General features: G+C 35.6%; 1 protein-coding gene across 1 annotated transcript in view; it reads right to left on the bottom strand.

Annotated features, from left to right (window-relative positions):
* Positions 1-259: 259 nt before the first annotated feature.
* The window catches only part of LOC150089656 (uncharacterized), a 144410-nt gene continuing 126377 nt past the window's right edge, over positions 260-18292 (bottom strand). Inside the window, exons 18-22 of the mRNA XM_090390066.1 lie at positions 13489-13779; positions 13216-13287; positions 9858-9890; positions 8822-8959; positions 260-693 (exon numbers count right to left, since the gene is read on the bottom strand). Of these exons, the coding sequence (XP_090246192.1) occupies positions 674-693; positions 8822-8959; positions 9858-9890; positions 13216-13287; positions 13489-13779 (554 nt within the window). The 3' untranslated portion in view covers positions 260-673. The remainder of the gene's footprint in view (positions 694-8821; positions 8960-9857; positions 9891-13215; positions 13288-13488; positions 13780-18292) is intronic.

Below are 18292 nucleotides of genomic sequence, written 5' to 3' on the forward strand. Positions count from 1 at the left end.
ATTTTTATGCCACCATCAAATACTAGATATGTGGAAAAGTATTTTAGATTACTATAAAAATTTTAATATTCGGTTTCCAGTTTAAAACTGTGCTGCATTTTTATGTCGATTGTATAACAGACTATTAAGCTTAATAATAGGTGACTTATATACATATCGATCTGTTAAATGAAATGGCTATAAAACTACTTCGGTTTTCTATTAGTCTACTAAAACCACACTCAATGAACATGAATAACGCATTCAATATATATACATGATAGTGCCCGGTTGTTGTAATACTTTGAAGACTAGTGTGCCTTTTGTGCGCCTGTTAGCAACTGTTTAAGAACTCCGAATAATTTTCCATCAGTTGTTTTCCATCATGAGATTTTTATCTGGTTCTCTGCGATTAATTGGTCCATCCTCTCCTGCTGGATCTTCCTGATACTGTTACACGTGTTGATCCTTTGAGACTCCTAGTTTCCGCGACTGTTTCTGTATCTACATTTCCTTGCAGTCCCAAAAAATATTTTTTTCTGTATGTGTGTGTGTGTGTTTATATTCTGTAGTTCTTAGAATATAGAAGTTATTCCGTTCATAAGGAAGTTCGGAAAGCACTGCACTGTACAAGAAGTTCTTCAGTTTCTAGGGAACTCCTCTTCATCTTTTCTATGTTATTCATCCAAATATGTTATAACCTCCAAGGGGGCTCTAAAAAGAAAATAAAAAGTAAAATATCGCATCCATTAATGGCAATAAACGTTTTTATTAAAAAAATTAAGAAAATTATATATTCTAATGTTAAAATAGACAGTGATACTTTTAATCTGGAAATGAATAAAAAATCTCAGAATATTTTTTTCAATTGCGGAAAATATTTAATTTAATTAATTAACAGCGAGAAAAGCTAAACTCCTTTTCGACCACCACGCAAGTTTAGGCTAATTAATTCCTGTCGATAGGGTGTGGGGAAGGTATCGCCGTTTGTGCCTGTGGTTCACAGCACATTCTCAGAGCCAGTCGATGTGCAAGAATGGCTGAGCAACGAATGAATATTAATTAAGATAGGTCAAAGGGCAACTGAGACTCCGTATCCCGAAGGAGGTATACTAAGTACAGTTTTTTCTTGGTAGAAAGGAAACAACTAAAGGGGAATTCAAGTTCAGCAACAATTCCTCGTAAAAGTAAGATGAGTAGAAAACTCACATTTTTCCGAAGATTTTCTTATTATTCATTGTCTAAAATGAAAAGTCCTTTACCAGACAATCAGTCTCTTAACTATCTGCTAAAGAAATTCTGATCTGATTTCGCACCTTTGAAATTTAACATCTTTGATGTTAGCAACTATATAAAATAAGAGCTTTTTTATCTACAGAATTAATATCACATTCTTTTCTAGCATTTAAACTGTAATTAGGCCTACCTTTTAATAATTAATAAACCAGTAAACCAGTAATTAGCCGCTGATATTACCTACAGTGAGTGATAATAAATACGATAAATATTTGTATTGACGATTTATTGTAAACTCTACTGACTTGGTTGTCGTGCCGGAGTATAAACAGAAAATTTATTTATTTATTTTATTTTATAATTATTTGTTACAGGTGGATGAAGAATATTTTGTATTATTATTATACAATAAGGACTACTGAGCTGTAATGTGAGAGGAACATAGAAAGAGATGGTTCTAGAATAATTTATTATTTAACACCTACAAAGCTGATTGTTATTATTAATATAATTCTGCTTGAATATCTCCACAGTATGCGTAGACTTGTCAGATAACTCAGTTCTTTGTTGTTTACAAGCGGTTATAAATAAATAAATACTAAAAATCAGAATTCACAAACATAATATGCCAACATTCAGAAAGGTCCCAAGGGAGAAGACAGAGACCATTGAAGATAATGAACGCCTACGCGCTAAGGGATAAATTTACTAAGTTCACAATTCGCGTATAGAAAGCGATAGCTGGAAAAATTATAGTTTCTCACAAAAAAGGGAGTACTGGGATATACAAGGGCTCAGAAAATTTCCTTCTGTTGTCATTCTTCCATAAGAATTCCCACGTGCTTTTGCGCTACCTGATTCTAGATAAAAGTAAAAAAATCCTATCCGAGATTTACTGTATAGTGTGTTCCAAAAGTCTGACAAAATTGAAAACTCGATTACCGTTGCAGAAATTAGGTTTTTATAATAATATCTACAATATACGTGATTTTTTTATGGAATCAAAACTTTAGTAGATTACGTTTTTTATTATTTTTTACAGACTTTTGAAACATAGTGTGCTGACTTTTTAGGTTGGGGGTGTTAGCCTACCCAGAGTGCGACAAATGGCACTGTGAGATGTAGATCTTACAAATTTAATAGAAATATTTGTTTTGCTAAAATAAATCCAGGAAGGGCGATGGAAAGTGAGAATTAGCATTAATGCCCGAGTACTAATTTAAAGATAGTAGTATTAAGATGGGATATTTAGTTTTAATGTAAATAAGGTTAAAGTTGGAAGAACACTGGATTTAGTAATGGACAGTTTTAGGCGTGGGAATTAAAATAGTGGCAAAAAAAGGTAAACAAGTAATTTAAATAATACAAGAGAACAAACAGAGACAGCGCAATGACTAGAGAAGGGGGTGTCATTTGTGAACAGGCGCGAAAGGGTTGCTGAGGGCAAGAACAATAGTACCGTAAAATTGGATTACCAAGCGTCCCTTTTGATCTAAGCTACCATTAGAAAGTAAACAGGAAATTAGTGGACGTCCAGTGTTCGCAATAAAAAGAAACGGCGTCAGGGTGGCTGATAAATTTGGGTAAGCTCGATATATTTAGAACAGGTGTGTACTCACGCAAATTAATGATTTGGAGGTGACTAGCAACATGAAAGGGCCATACTGCCGTGTGAAAAAAAAAATATAAGAAATTTATAGAGAAGGTTTGGTTTGTGCGCTAGGGAAACAGCTGGGTTTAGTTGTTTTAGCAAATAGGAATGAAAAAAAATTAAACAGTATGGGGATTGGTTGGAGTCCTTGGGGGAGGCGTTCCAAACATGAGGGAAATAGTAAAGTTCGGGAGGAATAATTGGAGAAAGTGTGTCCTTTCTGTATCTGACTTCTTTGTGGTCAAGAAAAGAAAGTCGTGAGAAAAAGAAAGCCTGGTCCGGCATCGGAATGCAGTGATAGGCAGTGAAGGCGGTGGTTAAGTTTAGGGCTAAGGTAAACGTGCAAGAAAGAAAGCCTGGTCCGGCATCGAAAGGCAGTGATAATGGCCAGTTGTGCAGATAAGTGAGCCAAGAAGAGAGAGAGAGAAAGTCTCCTGTGATGTTTCTATTTGTACTTGACTCCGTAGCCGAGTGGTCAGGAGCGCGAGTGCGGTAGCCCAGGCTCTTTTAGTAGACCGGGGTTCAAGCCCCCTGACTTCAAATTACGGTCGATATGCCAACTCGCACTGGACCATCGTGGTAGATTATAGTACATTTCCTTCAAAATGAATCGTTGAGGGGGCTTCCATTCTGTAGTGGATTCATCATGGCTCCAAATTACCTGGTCTTTTAAACTACACCGGGCCTTCCAGAACTTGTCTCTATCCGACTTTACTGATCTCTGATTTATATCCTGGACTTGTGCGTACTGGAGGTGACCACCTTCTTCTATAATATGGACTATGTAGTTTGCGACTCGATATATAATTCTTGGCCTTATTACTATACTGTATCCTCCTGACCTGACGTGATCTGACTTCTTGATGCAACTGTTTCTGACCTGACTTTCTGATTTGACTGTACCTCTTCTGATTTCCTAATGTGACTCTTCCTGATCTGAATTTCTATTCTATTCTATTTCCAGAATGTGTCTCTTCCTGATCTGAATTTCTATTCTATTCTATTTCCAGAATGTGTCTCTTCCTGATCTGAATTTCTATTCTATTCTATTTCCAGAATGTGTCTCTATCATATTTGACTGATAGACATTTGTATGAATAAAATGGGCCAGAGCGCCTGAGACTGTTGACCATATCATGACCTTTATTGTGGTCCATCTTCCTCCTCCCCCCTTTTTGCTAGCTCTCTTCTAAAGAAGAGGATTTTTTGGCCTCTTCCTCCTCTTCACAACAGTGAAGAAGTGAATTTTTTTTTTTTTTTTTTTTTTGCTTGATTCAATACCACTGATTGGGTCCTACTGATACGGAATTGCTGACATCCATAGGACTTGCCCTATTACTAGCAATGAGTGCGGGATTTAGTCCATTAAAAACAGCACGAGAATAGGTGTGGCACCCCTCCTCATAACGTTGACGAGTACTGGAAAGCTGCTTTCGTGGGAAAATGTCAGAAAAAATAAACAACACAACAAGACACACGCCCCACAAACATAGTACTACACTCATTTCTGGCTGTTTTACAGAGGTACGTATCATTAGAGTGTACCAAGGGGGAGTGGAACTACCAAGTTCAGGAGCCGCCGTATGTGTGACACAACACAAGACCAAAAGGTCGAATAACCAAATAACATAAACGGGATTACACAGTATTAATTTTAAAATTTCACAGCTGACTAAATTTTGTCCCCTGTATGCGTATCAAGCATATTTATAGTCAAGATAGATAACTTATTCAACTCCCCTTGTTATGCCTCGTTTAGATGGTGTGAACTTGGTGCGTTGGTTGCCATTGATGAAACCGTGAATATAGCTGTCCATTATAACATTCTGAACAATTCTGTCTTACCTGCGTTAGGACAATATTCTTTGGGCAGAGGCCATATTTGTATCGGCGCATTACAAAGCTCCGTATCACAAAGCAGCGAGTGATTTCAGGGTAATTATATGATGAACTTGCCATATCCACTGAGATGTTACCTTTGAGATGTTTTGCTGGAGACCACTAATCGATTGTATAGACGAAAAGTAAAACGAGAAGTCGTGTAGTTTCATGTTTGTAAGATAAGATTTGTAAGACATACGCAGGTAACGAACACTTGAATTCGAATTGAAACACGGAACGCTGTGTTGGCATTTCTTTTAATATGCACTTATTTATTTTCCAAAAAAAAAAAAAATAGCATTCAGGTAACTTATTGAGCCCTGTTAACAGCCAGTGTTTTGGCGAGATTTTAGTGACCCTTTAGATGAGCAGATGTAATAATGTTTCTTGATGAATAAATCGCTATCGCGCATGACGAAGAACCTGCAATAGGTTGATCCGAGATCTGATTCAGTCTGCATTAAGCGGTGAACACATTTCGCCTTTTTGTTTGTGGGAGAGGTCATTTGCAATAAACGTTAGGTATATATTATATATAAACATGACGTCGTAATAAATGACAACATGCGTTAGAAGAACACACCTAAAAAACAATTTCACAAAACAGATATTTCAGATGCAGAAAACAGCGCGTATTATTTGCATCACATCATTCATTGCTATTACAGTCTGCAGTCGTAATTTGTAGGCACTCCGAATTTCGACACTTAAAATGAAGCCAGTCCATGTTATCTAATTTTCAAAATAAGTGCGGCAAGCGTTATGGAATTTTTATTGGATCGAAAACTTATCCAATTGTACATGTAAAGGGAATTTATTTTTTCTCGATGTAAAATTCAATTTTTCACGATTGTAGTGTCTGATAAAAGTATCAGAATCTTTTGGGAATGTAAAAATCTTAGTTAGCATTCACGTTAGAGAGAGTAGCGTTTTTTGCGGCAACTTCAATCTTTCTGAGCACAGCCAATCTGTTTTTTTTTTTTTTTTCATTTGTTTGGAATTTCTTATCGAATCGAAACTTTCTTTGTTTTGACTCTTTTCAATTGGCTTGGGATTTAGACAAATTCTATAATCAACACATCCTTCGGTAAATTCTATTTATTTTATTATTTTATTTTTTTCTTAGGAACGGAGCGATGAACACGATATACATGCGATATACAAGGATGAACACGATATTAATGCGATATACAAGGTGTGACAATAAAGTTCCGGGATTGTTGCTGTTCCGGTCATGTTCGATGAGTCTGAAAATAAACGGAAGTGGTATGTTGTAGTTCGAACTGCCTGCAACAGATGATGGTACAGAGATTGTTCAGTAAGCTGACAGGTGGCAAGTAGCAACTAGTTTCGTTAGTAGCGTTAACGATCCGCGTCACAATTTTGCAATGGTGCAACAAAGGAATATCAAATTTTATTTCACCTGAGAAAATCTGCAACATACATTAAATGTTAAAAACTGTTTATGGTAATGAAACGTTACCAGCGTGTTTGAATGGTATAAGTAGTTCAAAGACGGGTGTGAGGACGTTTGCGAGACCCAAGTGACGGCGTCGGTCAACTTCTTCAAATAAGGACAGAGTTGCAAAAGTTTGGGAAATTGTGAGAAAAGATGTTGTTTGACACTCTGAATAAGGAGACGATTCGTCAAATTCTACATGCAGATTTAGGGAAAAGAAAGGTCTGTGCAAAATTTATTCCACTCAGTCAAAGTATGGACCTTGTCCAAAGTTTGTGAGAGTTTCCCCTTTTGATCCCACTTAGTTTATTCTTAAATGTCTTCTCATTCATAGATACGGACAAGTATAGAAACGCAGTCCTTGATGCATGATCAGGTGCAGTCTCCTGATGAAATACCTTATCATGTATCACTATTTACTTTTGCTAACATCAGATTTAATTGCATATTTGCTCTAACCCCTTTTTTCGACTTATAGCAAAATTTTCCCACCCATATCTGATGCTGGCTACTATTGCTTTTATTAATTTAATCATTTTACTTTACAGGTCCTCTCTAATTGGCTTTACAATTCAGCTTATAATTTTATAACATAACATACAGAATATTCACATCCTTTCTTTCTTTTTCGCACCTACAATTTCTTATATTTCTGCTATCCTTTTCCTATTAGCTTTTGGCATTTTTTGTAATTTACACTTCCATCTTCACACTTAACTGATTTATTAATTCAACCCTACATATATAAACTTTTGCATACTTTGCTGCTGCTTTGCGAGCTCAGGTGCGTTATATAATATAAAAAACACAGTTGTCAAATTGAAAGGAAAGAAGTAAACTAGCAGAAAAGAAATTTTTGTCATTTCACAAAAGCTGGAATGTGCTATTTCTGGGGTTCAATGCTAGTACGTGAAAGTCCATCATTACTTATTATGGTACGACGCACGAGGTATCGCTTACTTTCTCAGCTGGGGTCTTCAACTGATTCATCCAAGGCGTTATGAAACGTGTTAGTTTTCTCCACAGCTTGCACTGTGTATTAGATGGAAAAATTATCTTCTCTTTTCTTCTTCGTCAGCAGAACCGATCTCTCCCTCAGTCGCAATATTTATATTAGGAATTTCTAACTACTGTGACGACTAATCAATAAAAGATTTCTCTGAAAAATCCGATCTCTCTTTCGCTCTCGTAGCATTTCAGCAACTTATGAAATATCAATCTTAATAAAAGCATGTAAATATTTATACGATACAAAAATACTGTGTTAAAAAAAAGAATAATTCCTCCTCTAATAATGCTGAACCTCTACTTTTCTTGATTATACTTTGTCTTTTGTTCAATAAGAACAACATTCTAAATCCTTCTAAGTTTTCTCTATAAATAAGATAAAAATCTATATGTCAGCGTATACAATGTAAACATTGCTGGAAGCATTGCAACGTTGTTAACAAAAATCTTCATTTCAAAACCACAAAATGAAGCCAAATTAAATGCCATTATTGGTATCGAAGAAGAATTAAATTCAGCATGTTTTAAGACTTGCGTCTAAGACTTGAACTAAGGAATCTCGCATCTGGGAATTCAGTATAGCTGTATATTTAAGTGCGGCATCAGCATTCCTTGTACTCAGAATGCTCAGCTACTCTTCACTCTAAGACCCTAAAATACACCAAATCAGTCTGACAAGACATCTGACATTTAAATTTAGCATCATAATGTTGCAATCTTTTCTAAGGAAATAGATTAAAGACTTCTGAAGAGTATAAAATTTATATCTCTTTCTCTTAACACTCAAAAACTTTAGATACGAGTTATATTGAAATCGGGGAGGGTACACGATTTGCGAACTAACGAAATGATACCGTCGATCCTTTTGTCGTTCTGCGGAGTGCGATTATGGCTGATTCGCAAAATAAAGTAATGAAATTATTTGGTGAAACTTCCAGTGCGAACAATAAATATTCAATGCACAGCTGTAATTCTGTTTCACGGAACTTACGTTGATCGTGCAGTTTTATTGAAAAATAACGGTTGAGAATTCTCTGCTTTCTAAATATTGTAATATTAGGGCTTCTTGTGGTTTCAATTTAAAGGCGCATGCTAGACATCTCACATGTAAAGATTACTTATCTTTGAACTGTTAAATTGCTACGATAAGTGAAAAGTGGCGCTTTAACAATTCATTCCCATCAGTATAAAAGAGGTGCGCGACAGGATTCATATAATCTTCTACTATTTGCAGATAATGTTACCTTATTTACTTCCTCCTGGGAGTTATATGGGAAACTCACTCCGTTTAGAAATAAGTCTCCAGTATTTTGACACGACTGAAGCTTGTTTCCTCTGCTAGCTCCAAAGGAAAAAGGCTTACGAACCCATATTTACCGAATACAACTCCCTTTCTGTCTTTTGCCCTTATTTCTCAATTAAGGTTTTTGACAGCAAAATTAGGCAGACAATCCGGATGACAGAACTGCTTTTAATACTCGCGCGTACCCCTGATTTGCTTATTAAGCAAATATTTTCATTTATGAGGCATGCTAATTTTATTCATTCGTACGCGATTTAGCAAGAGAAGTGTCAGCAAAGAAAATTATTTTAAAAAAGCTACTTACTAAAACATATTTTCCTGTGTGCGAGTTGATCATCTCTCACACATTCATTGCTGCAATAGGCTACTTGTCCGCAGTCCAGACACTTCATTCTTGCTCCAGAGTCACAGTCAGGGGCTGCACATATCCCTAGGGGGCCAACTATGGAAAATAAAATAATTATTGTCAAGTTTCTTTCTATAAGCACTCAGTAACTTCTTTATTTCCAAGAAGTTCTTCTCCGTTCCTTTTACCAATTATCGCTATGCTTTGTTTTGTGAGGAGAAGAAGGATTTGAACTATCGAAAAACAACAGTAGCAGTAGCCATTCCTTATAATGAATCAAATATATGTTATGAACCAAAAGTTAGGACAACTTAAAAACAACCCAACAAAACAATACATTGACATTTTGGGCGATGTACAAATGCGCAGTTAAAGATTATAACCACGTGAGGATGAAGAAGTAAGGCACAGCCTCATTTACTTGAATGACTTCTTGTAATGGTAGCATACTATCCCTTTGCTTATAGTATGGTAATAAGAAAAGTCCAAGAAAGCAAATTTAATTATTGGAAAAACACATTACTTGCGAAGTCCAATGACACACATCTTATATTACTTTTACTTATGTAAAGCTTGACATATTGATAAATATAATTTGAATTTTTACAATTTTATTTAAAAAAAAAAACAAACTTTTTACGTTTTGAAATTCCAGATTGGAACGGTGGCATTTTCTTAACCCTTTCTAGGGATGCCCATGGGACAGAACGATGCTGCCAAAAAGGCAAAACTAGATTACTACTAATTACTCCCGTTTAGCTAATTCGGATACTCAGATTGCAGCATTAAAAGGCTTTGTAATGGCAGTAGAAAACATCGTTGGCATCGTTTTGGGTAAAGTTTCAGCTAAAAGCCCCGAGTGCGTCCGAAGTCATTATGGCTACACGCGAGATTTTAAATTAAATCTTGGTTAAACGTGTAATGTATGTAAAAATATGCGTTTGGAAAATTTAATGATAATAGAAAACAAAGCAGATTTAGTAAGGAAACTTACCGTAAGCTCTTTTCTTTCTCCTCTTAGGTTGTTCTAGAAGAAAAACATAACGTTAATGGTTTACCAAACTAGATGGAAATATAAAGCAAAGTACCAAGTCAATTTGAAACTGCAAATAAGGACATTAATATTAAGTTTTCGTTATCCAGAAAATCAAAGCAGATTTTAAAATAAATTTTACTGTTCCTTATAGGATTGGTTAAAGCTGTGGTAAAGTATTATCTTCTGAACAACCTAAGTTTGCTTTCAGCAAAAATACACATTGTTCTGAGCATTCAACGAATCTTATCTGTGTCAGAATAACGAGCTCTTGATCTTCTATCCCCCTACACCCATGTCCTAATTTTCTACTATGGTCAAGTATATTAATTGGAATTAAAATTGCAACAATAATAATAAAAAGTTTAACGGATCCGCAAAAATGTTCTGCAGACACCAGTTGCGAATTAATGCTTTAGAGTATATAAGCTTAATGATTGTGAAAATCATAAACCATAAAAAAAATCACGGTATGTAACGTTTTCATATAGGCCTACTTAAATAACAGTGTGCGATGTAAAAACAAAGATCTTTTACTAAGATCTCTTATCACGAGGCTGTTCCCTTTGAATTATCTGTTTTTCATTAAAAATGAGCAGCATTTTAGAAATGACAATCGTTTGGAAAACTTCGAGTTCGAATCTCTTTCAAACCTTAAAATTCGTCAAGTCCTTTGCAATCGAGAATGTAATTAAACTATCTGAAGCATGAGTTATACTGTTTTCTCCCCCGAAAGACATGCAAATCGGTTAGTGATCACACACTTTCACCGACTCGCGCTCTGGAGCAATACGACTTAAGGTGTTGATGCTCCACGAAACCAATAACATTAAAAACGTGTTATTTATTTGCAACGTAGGCCACTTCTTGGCATCTCTTATATTGCGAGTACAAAGATCACAGAGTTGTAAGGTGATGCATTTCTAGTGCTTATTCATCCACCGATGAGGGCATAATAATTCCCTAAAAGGATGTCTGACAGGTGGTAGCACCGTATAATAAAAAATAACAACTGGCTCTCTTCCTTTTAGGAATTTTTGTTGATTTAATGTTGACCTAAGACAATTCGTTGTGATTGCCTCACAATATGAGGGACCAATAGTATAATATCACGTTTAAAATGAAGAATTCATTTTAAACGTAATATAAATTTAAACGCCATCTTTTTATGAAAAATAGGCTATAAAAATGAAATATACGCTTAAAGCATTTTAGCAAACATTTTACTTTTTTGAATAAAATATCCTGAAGGTGGGCCACTGCTTCCAACCCATTGGATGCACTTGTCTGTTTTTGACGCAGGTGTACGATTACTTTTCGCAGTATGTTTGCCAGTATCTTCTGAATTTCTTCTCAGATTCTTTACTTCAACGATCTGCGTTTAAACCTTAGAAGCTTGTAGTCTACCACACACCCATTCTGAGAGATAATAATATGATTGGGAAGCAACTTCCACTAAACGAAGAAATTCATTCTACGCTAAGAAATTCTGTAACATGTTGGTCTATCAAGTTAATGCGGAAACAGTTTCTTGGAGGTCACAAATCCATATCTTTACAGTGTTACGAGAGGTACAGGTCTATTACAATAAATATTAAATGCCGCCTAAATAAATGAAGAGTTAGAACTATGGCTTTGTTATTTTGTAACTCCGCCTCAACAACGTAGTTAATATTTTCGGTCCAGCCAATGATCCATGATCGCTAATGCTTCTCGAATTGCTACATAAAAGAAGGCGAGATTACCCCCACTGCTACGACTGCAAAACCATTCGATATATAAATACCAGATTAATTTAGTTGGTTCCTTAGGATTAGGCTACAATCTCGATGGTTTTGAAATAGTGGTGTTATTCTGAAACAAGATGGCAAATGGAAATAAAATCATCCTTGCGAGAGTATTCTTCGATCTTTTCACATATACTGTAAATTTGGTTTATACCAGACTGTAGATATACCTTCTAAATGGATGACCCTTATATTTCGAGTAGCTATTTTGCTTCAATACAGTGGATCGAAACAAAAACATTACATGGACTCCTCATAACCCTCTTACCTGGTTCAAATTGGACTGAAAATACAGAAGTTATTGGGGCGATACACAGTCATTATGATATCACAGCAGGCTTTCCATTATCGGAAAGGACGTAAGCTAAGTACTATGGTTTCATTATTTTATAAGGCTTATAGTTTCCGTAATGAACTGACTCTATTCTATATATTGATTCAATAAATAGTGTATTCCTGTTATTTACCACTCGACATTCATTTGAAAGATGCTTATTTCAATATCTAATAATGGTTAACATAGTCAAGTGATCAGCGTTTAAGTACACGGTTAGTTTGGCCTCGTGTTAGAATACATAAGATACAATAATGCTCTTATGGTTTCTATTTTGTGAACTTCTATTACTTATGTGGTCTTCGCAGAGTAAATAAACAGAAGATTTATTTATTAATAAAGATGGTCATATCAAAACAGTTATTACTGAACTGCTAATAACTCTTCCTTTATCCAGTACCACTCAACTGACGAACTTAAATTTAAATTGATTCATACAAGATTCCATTTCAAAGTAAGTAGATAATGCAGGTTACAGAGTATACTTCCATAGTAACAACTATTGAAGGATACTTGTCCTAACTTTCATTCATATTTCTTGGTTTTCCCAAAGGTTTAATTTAATTTGCTTATTACGGAAGGATTTGTGTACTCCTGAAGCAAATGCGTAATTGTAAAGATTCCTAAAACCTGTATTTTTGAATAATCTTGAATTTTATGTAGAGTCAATGCTATGGAGGTTCATACTCATTGGAAAATTGAAGCTAAATCTAACTGACTTTTTCTTCTTTTTTTTTTTTTTTTTGGGAGGACACACTTCAGTCAAGAATATAGCTATTCTTCCAATAAGGCGAATTCTGGATTCATTCCACAAAACCTACCTACCTACTTCGATGAAACATGCCCAGAAAATCCACAGAACGTCGCCTTCTCAAAGTCCTGAGTTATTTCTCTTAGATATTTTCCTTTAGTAACACGTAAAATTTGTTGTTTATAAATGTAGGCAGCGTAATTCAAAATTCATCATTCATAATTCAAAATTATACGATGATACTTAAAAGTGTATAGTGATGATCTCTCCAATAGGCAGGTAGGTTCAGATCCTCATGAGTAAATAAAACACGGCATGCAATTTGAATATTTGTTACTTTAGTGCGGATTTCCCTATGAGTAAGGAATTTCGAAACATCCTCTTGAAAAAGATTTTTTTTTTAAATTGCTTCATTTTATTATTTTTTATCTAGTAATTAATACTGACCTATACTTTCTTCAGGCAATCTAGGTGGGCTTGGAGGAGGAGTGGGATTAGGAGTTGGGGTTCTTTGCTTTTCTGTAAAATAAATAGGAATAAATACGTGCATATAAATGTAACTAATAATGGCATTTACATAATAATAATATAAAAGCTCTATAGCTTTATGACATAAAGTTAGAAGCAATGCTCGATCCTCTTAACAGAACGAACACAATGCATTTGTTAAAATGAAAGCAGTTTCCTTTCTTGTTCAAGATGGTCACACTCTTAACTTACCTTCTATAATCTGAATGTTGATACCTCGAGACGGATAGAAACGGTTCACTAAAATTGTGCTTTCCTGGAAATTAGCTTCCCTATATCTTTCTGATAAGAATCGGTATTTTTGATCAAAGGTGATATGAGCTACAGGGGATTCCACATCTTCCAGGTACTCACGCAGGTCCCTCAGGGTAAGATGATCGTCGTCAGGTAATATTAGGTCACCAATAAGGTCACGAGAACCATCATTATCAGTTATTAGATAGACCAAATACTTATTCATCACAGGTTTGGCAGGTTCAGGTTCTGCGGGTGAAAAACGGAACCAAGGAAAATAATTAGAAAGATAAAAGCAGTTTATTTAGATTATTTAGATTAAAGCTGAGAAATTGCATAATTACTTTTTGTTATTTAAAAAGAAAATTAATTGGCATAACGCAAGGTGGATGAAATATTTTTTTACTTCAATGGAGAAGCGACTTAGCGATTGCTGCTCCAGCTATGCTTTGTAACCAAGGTTTTATTTTTCTCGGCGTAAATAACACCATGCGCACTTAGAAAAGTAAAACAATCATGTACATACCATCGAATGAATTATCCCATAAGTTTACAAAGTAGAATGTGCTTCAAAAAGTGCTGTGTATCCAAGTATTTCTTCAACCGTATGTAAACTAAAACACTAAGAACGTGCTTGAGCTTTCGCCAAACTTAATGCTAGGATTAAAAGAGACAAATGCTGACTCACCGGGACTACTTTTCATATTCTGTAAGTGTTATGCTACTTCTGATACGTGCAGAGATTAAAAGAGTGTAATCCTTGGTTTAACCGTGCCTGAGATGCAGCGTTTCTGATGTTTTTGACACTTGAAAAGATCACAAAGTCGGGTTCACCAAGGTGAAATCTCTTGCTGACGCTGTCATTTTTTCCTTCAATTTGGACACAAATTACAGTCTAAAGAATAACGGACTCCTTCCAGCTTGTTAATAAACATGATTAAAGACCGTTCGTAAATTTATAAATTTATAAAATTCACTTCCTGAAATACTGACCTGACTGGCAACCTTGTTTTCTCAAGTGCGTGAGTAAAAATACTGATGAATCTGTGTTCCCCTTAAGTCCCATATAAGAGCCCTCGTGGTTTGCACAGTAGACACAACCGTTCATTCACACAGTATTGGAAAAAAAGGTAGTTTAGAATCCTGTTGATAAGGAGAAAATTTTATGGACTTTTTGTCTGCAATGTGAACGATTTATCCTGTTTCGACGAGAGTTGCATTTTCTCAGAACTCTAGATTTTCATACAGGCAAATAGACGAATACATGCAGATGTTTCATGCCCTTAGCTGCCTTAGAGCTTAACGCATACAAATAACTGCATTCACAATTATAATAATAATGGTTCATGGGTATACCACAGTTGGATTCGTAATAATACCAGGAGAAAGACGTTTTAATGAACTTGAATAGAAATTAATCTCGTTGTCCTTTTCCTTCACAATTTAACTAACTTTTTAGCATAAATTTTCCGCTCGGTTTTCACATCTACTCTTTTTTTTTTCTTTTTTTTTTTAATTGCTAAATTAGTTGACACGAGAGTTTCATTTGAGTTTTGAATGCAGTTAGAAAGGAGGCGTGCGTGTGACCTTCTAGACTAGACCAGAACAGAGGAAACTACTACCTAGGGCAGAATCAGTGATTTTTTTTTTTATTTGATTCAGAAGAGAATTCGACGCTAAAATACTGTTTCTCTCTCTAGTGGTGGTGTGTGTAATTCGCACAAAGCAATTAAAGCTATGCCTCATCGATTCATTATGTTTGGGTGTCTGCAAACCTCGTTTGAGTTTTGCGGCTCGGTATTGCTTCTGTAATTGCACGCATTCTTGGTCAGTTTTCCAGTTCCTTGTTTCTAGACGAGATTCGAACTAAAGGCTTTTACCTATGGTGTATAAAGATGATAATAACCGTCTTTGCCTCTAAAATCGGTTATAACGGATATAGCAATTAATTTCTATTTGAAATGTCCATAGTATGAAGTGATTGTTGTTTTTATAGAAAACATTGTCTAATTTATTTATTTATTAAAAAAATTAATTATTGGTAATTTCCCAATTAGGTGTTGCATAGGATAAATGCGCAATATACGCTCTCTCGAGAAGGACAGTGGTTATAGTCCTCCATCCCCAATCCGGGTGGAAAATTCTGGATACGAACCCGTCAATGACGCGAGGAATTTTATGGTCTTTTTTTGCAGCATGGCAGTTAGTCGGTCTCAAATGAAGATAACAAGGATTTTTTATCTATCCCGGAAACTTGGTGTTTTCGTCGAGCAAACAGGCAAATCGACCACAGAATGCATGCAGTTTACAAACACATTATACTGTCGCCTCATAGTCTTCATCAACAACGCGAAATTCGATTAAAACGTGACAAATGTAAATGTACTCTCAAATTCATCGTACGGTGCTATTTTTCATTGAACACGGTAACGGTGCACGTTTTTTGTTTATATTAAAGGCTTATAATTTACCTATAAAATTCATAAACTTATTAACTCGATTTTAATTAGCCTCAGCCTTAGTTAAATATGCATCTCGATCAATAAAAAGATCCAAGTTAACTTATTTAAAAATACATAATAAATAAGTAAGTGGAAATGTAAGTACGTTATAAGTAAGTACAAGGTAAGTATATCTACACTCAGTTCGAAATTTTATTTTAAATAAAGCACTGCTACTGGTGTTTAGGACTTTTCGATGCGTAAGGTAACAAATCTTTATAATTCGGTGATATTTAAAGTTCTTGTTAAGTACCATTAATGATGTTATACACAAAATTTAAACCAAATATTTGACGTCGCTAATTAAGCGATTGTAATGCACTGTCTTCTGTGATTAACTGGACATATAAGGCCGTAAGCGAGGCAGAACACAAATTTATTAAGAAAGTGAAAAATCTATCTTAGTATTCAGTTTCCTTTGGCACGCTTTAATTCAGAATAAATTCACCATCTCAAGGCCTTCTGAAGGTCATTCAAGCGACTACCTTCGAAACTAATTTTGTCGAGGTTAACTCCTAGATATGCTCCTCTCACTACCTTTAAATGTATTCTATATTATTACAAGAATGCTTTTATGTATTGGCTATAAGTTGCCACTTCTCCAATTCAATGGAATCTCTCCCGAGTCAAATGATGCCTAAATAAATAATCTCAATAGTTCAATATACACTCTTCTCATTTTGCTCAAAATTACTGGGTAAATGCCATGTTCTCCAAGGACTTAATTTGTCTTTAAGCTCGAAAGTTTTTTTCTAGTAAACAGTAATCTGTAATTTCGAAATTACTAATTTCATATGCCTCAGCCATACTCACACAACTCTCCTTCTCAAAAGGGTCTCTTTTGTCAGTAAAGAGCGATGCGAAGTACCTGACAGATTTATCAGCAACTCATCTGGGTTATCTATGAATTTCCCACACCCAGTGCACGTAGTAGTAGTAGTAGTAGTGGCAAGTGATGCAAGAAAGCATGTGTATGAGCTTATGCAGCATCGGCCAAAAAAAAATTTAAAAAAATCCCACCATTCCCTCCAAATGCCTGTCCAGTTCCTCCTTAAATTTATTCAACCTATATCAACTTCCACAACGACAGATGGAAGTTTGTTCCAGCAATTAACCACCCGCTGGCTAAAGGCAAATTTTCGCACATCTATTCTACATCTATCTTTTCTTAATTTGAATTTATGCCCCCTTAGGTTCGTAATCTGAACAAGTGGAGGGATCCCATCAGAATTCGGCGTGCTCAACCCATTCAAAGCCTTATACACCTCAATCAGATCACCGCGCAGGTGCCTAGTCTCCAGCCACTGCAATTTGCAGAACTTAAGCCTCTCTTGGTAAGAGGAACCCTTCATTCCCCTCACCAATCTTGTTGCCCTTCTCTGTACACGCTCAAGTAAATCTACATCCCTAAAATGAGGCCTCCAGACCTGTACGCAGTACTCAAGGCGTGGCCTGACCATTGCCTTATACAGAGGGATAATCACGTGTCTGATCAAATCACTTGTCTGATTTCATTCGGTTTCTTCTTCTTTGTATTCACTTATATGAAAAACTCCTTGTCCCCATTCTTTGCTTTCTGATAGTCACTCTTAAACTCCCTTAACCCAATCTGTGGTATTATTACAGATCATCTTGTAGTGGTTGCAGCCTTCAGTACTTTTCATCGCTCTGCAACTTTCATATTGTATTCATTCATCTCGGAATCATGCTCCTCCTCGTGCTGTATTTTCTAAATTATGTGTATGTTCATAATTCAGTGATTATTGCTTTAAAGGTATTCCATAATTCTAATGCATTTGCCCTCTCTCTGCAATCCACCTAATGGATGCCAAACAGCGACTTAAACTGTTAGTTCCCTTTTCTGAAATAAACACCAGTGCCTTTACTTCTGGAACATCTTTCTTCATCTTCCAAATAACGACTGCACGATCACTACCTGCCAATGGTTCCTGTAAAGTAAGCCTTATGGTGTCACCTTATTTGTGAGTAATTTTGAGGTCTAGAACCTTCCTACCGCTGGCATTTTTCTCTAAAATTCTGGTACAAATAATATCCATCTAGTTTATTTAAAAATTTTAATCCAATGGCCAGTTCCCCTGTATGTCTTCACCAACCTTTCCTCAAGATTATACCTGCTGTAGTGGAATTCGTCATACCCAATTTCCGTGTGGTACCAAGTTTCTGTTAGCCCTATTATGCGAGCATCAGTTGTCCTAACCAGGAGTTTCGATTTACCCAGTTTTTTGATACCAATCTTGAAA

Source organism: Mastigoproctus giganteus, chromosome 2 (assembly GCF_048544385.1).
Source record: "Mastigoproctus giganteus isolate SK-2022 chromosome 2, ASM4854438v1, whole genome shotgun sequence".
Taxonomy (NCBI): domain Eukaryota; kingdom Metazoa; phylum Arthropoda; class Arachnida; order Uropygi; family Thelyphonidae; genus Mastigoproctus; species Mastigoproctus giganteus.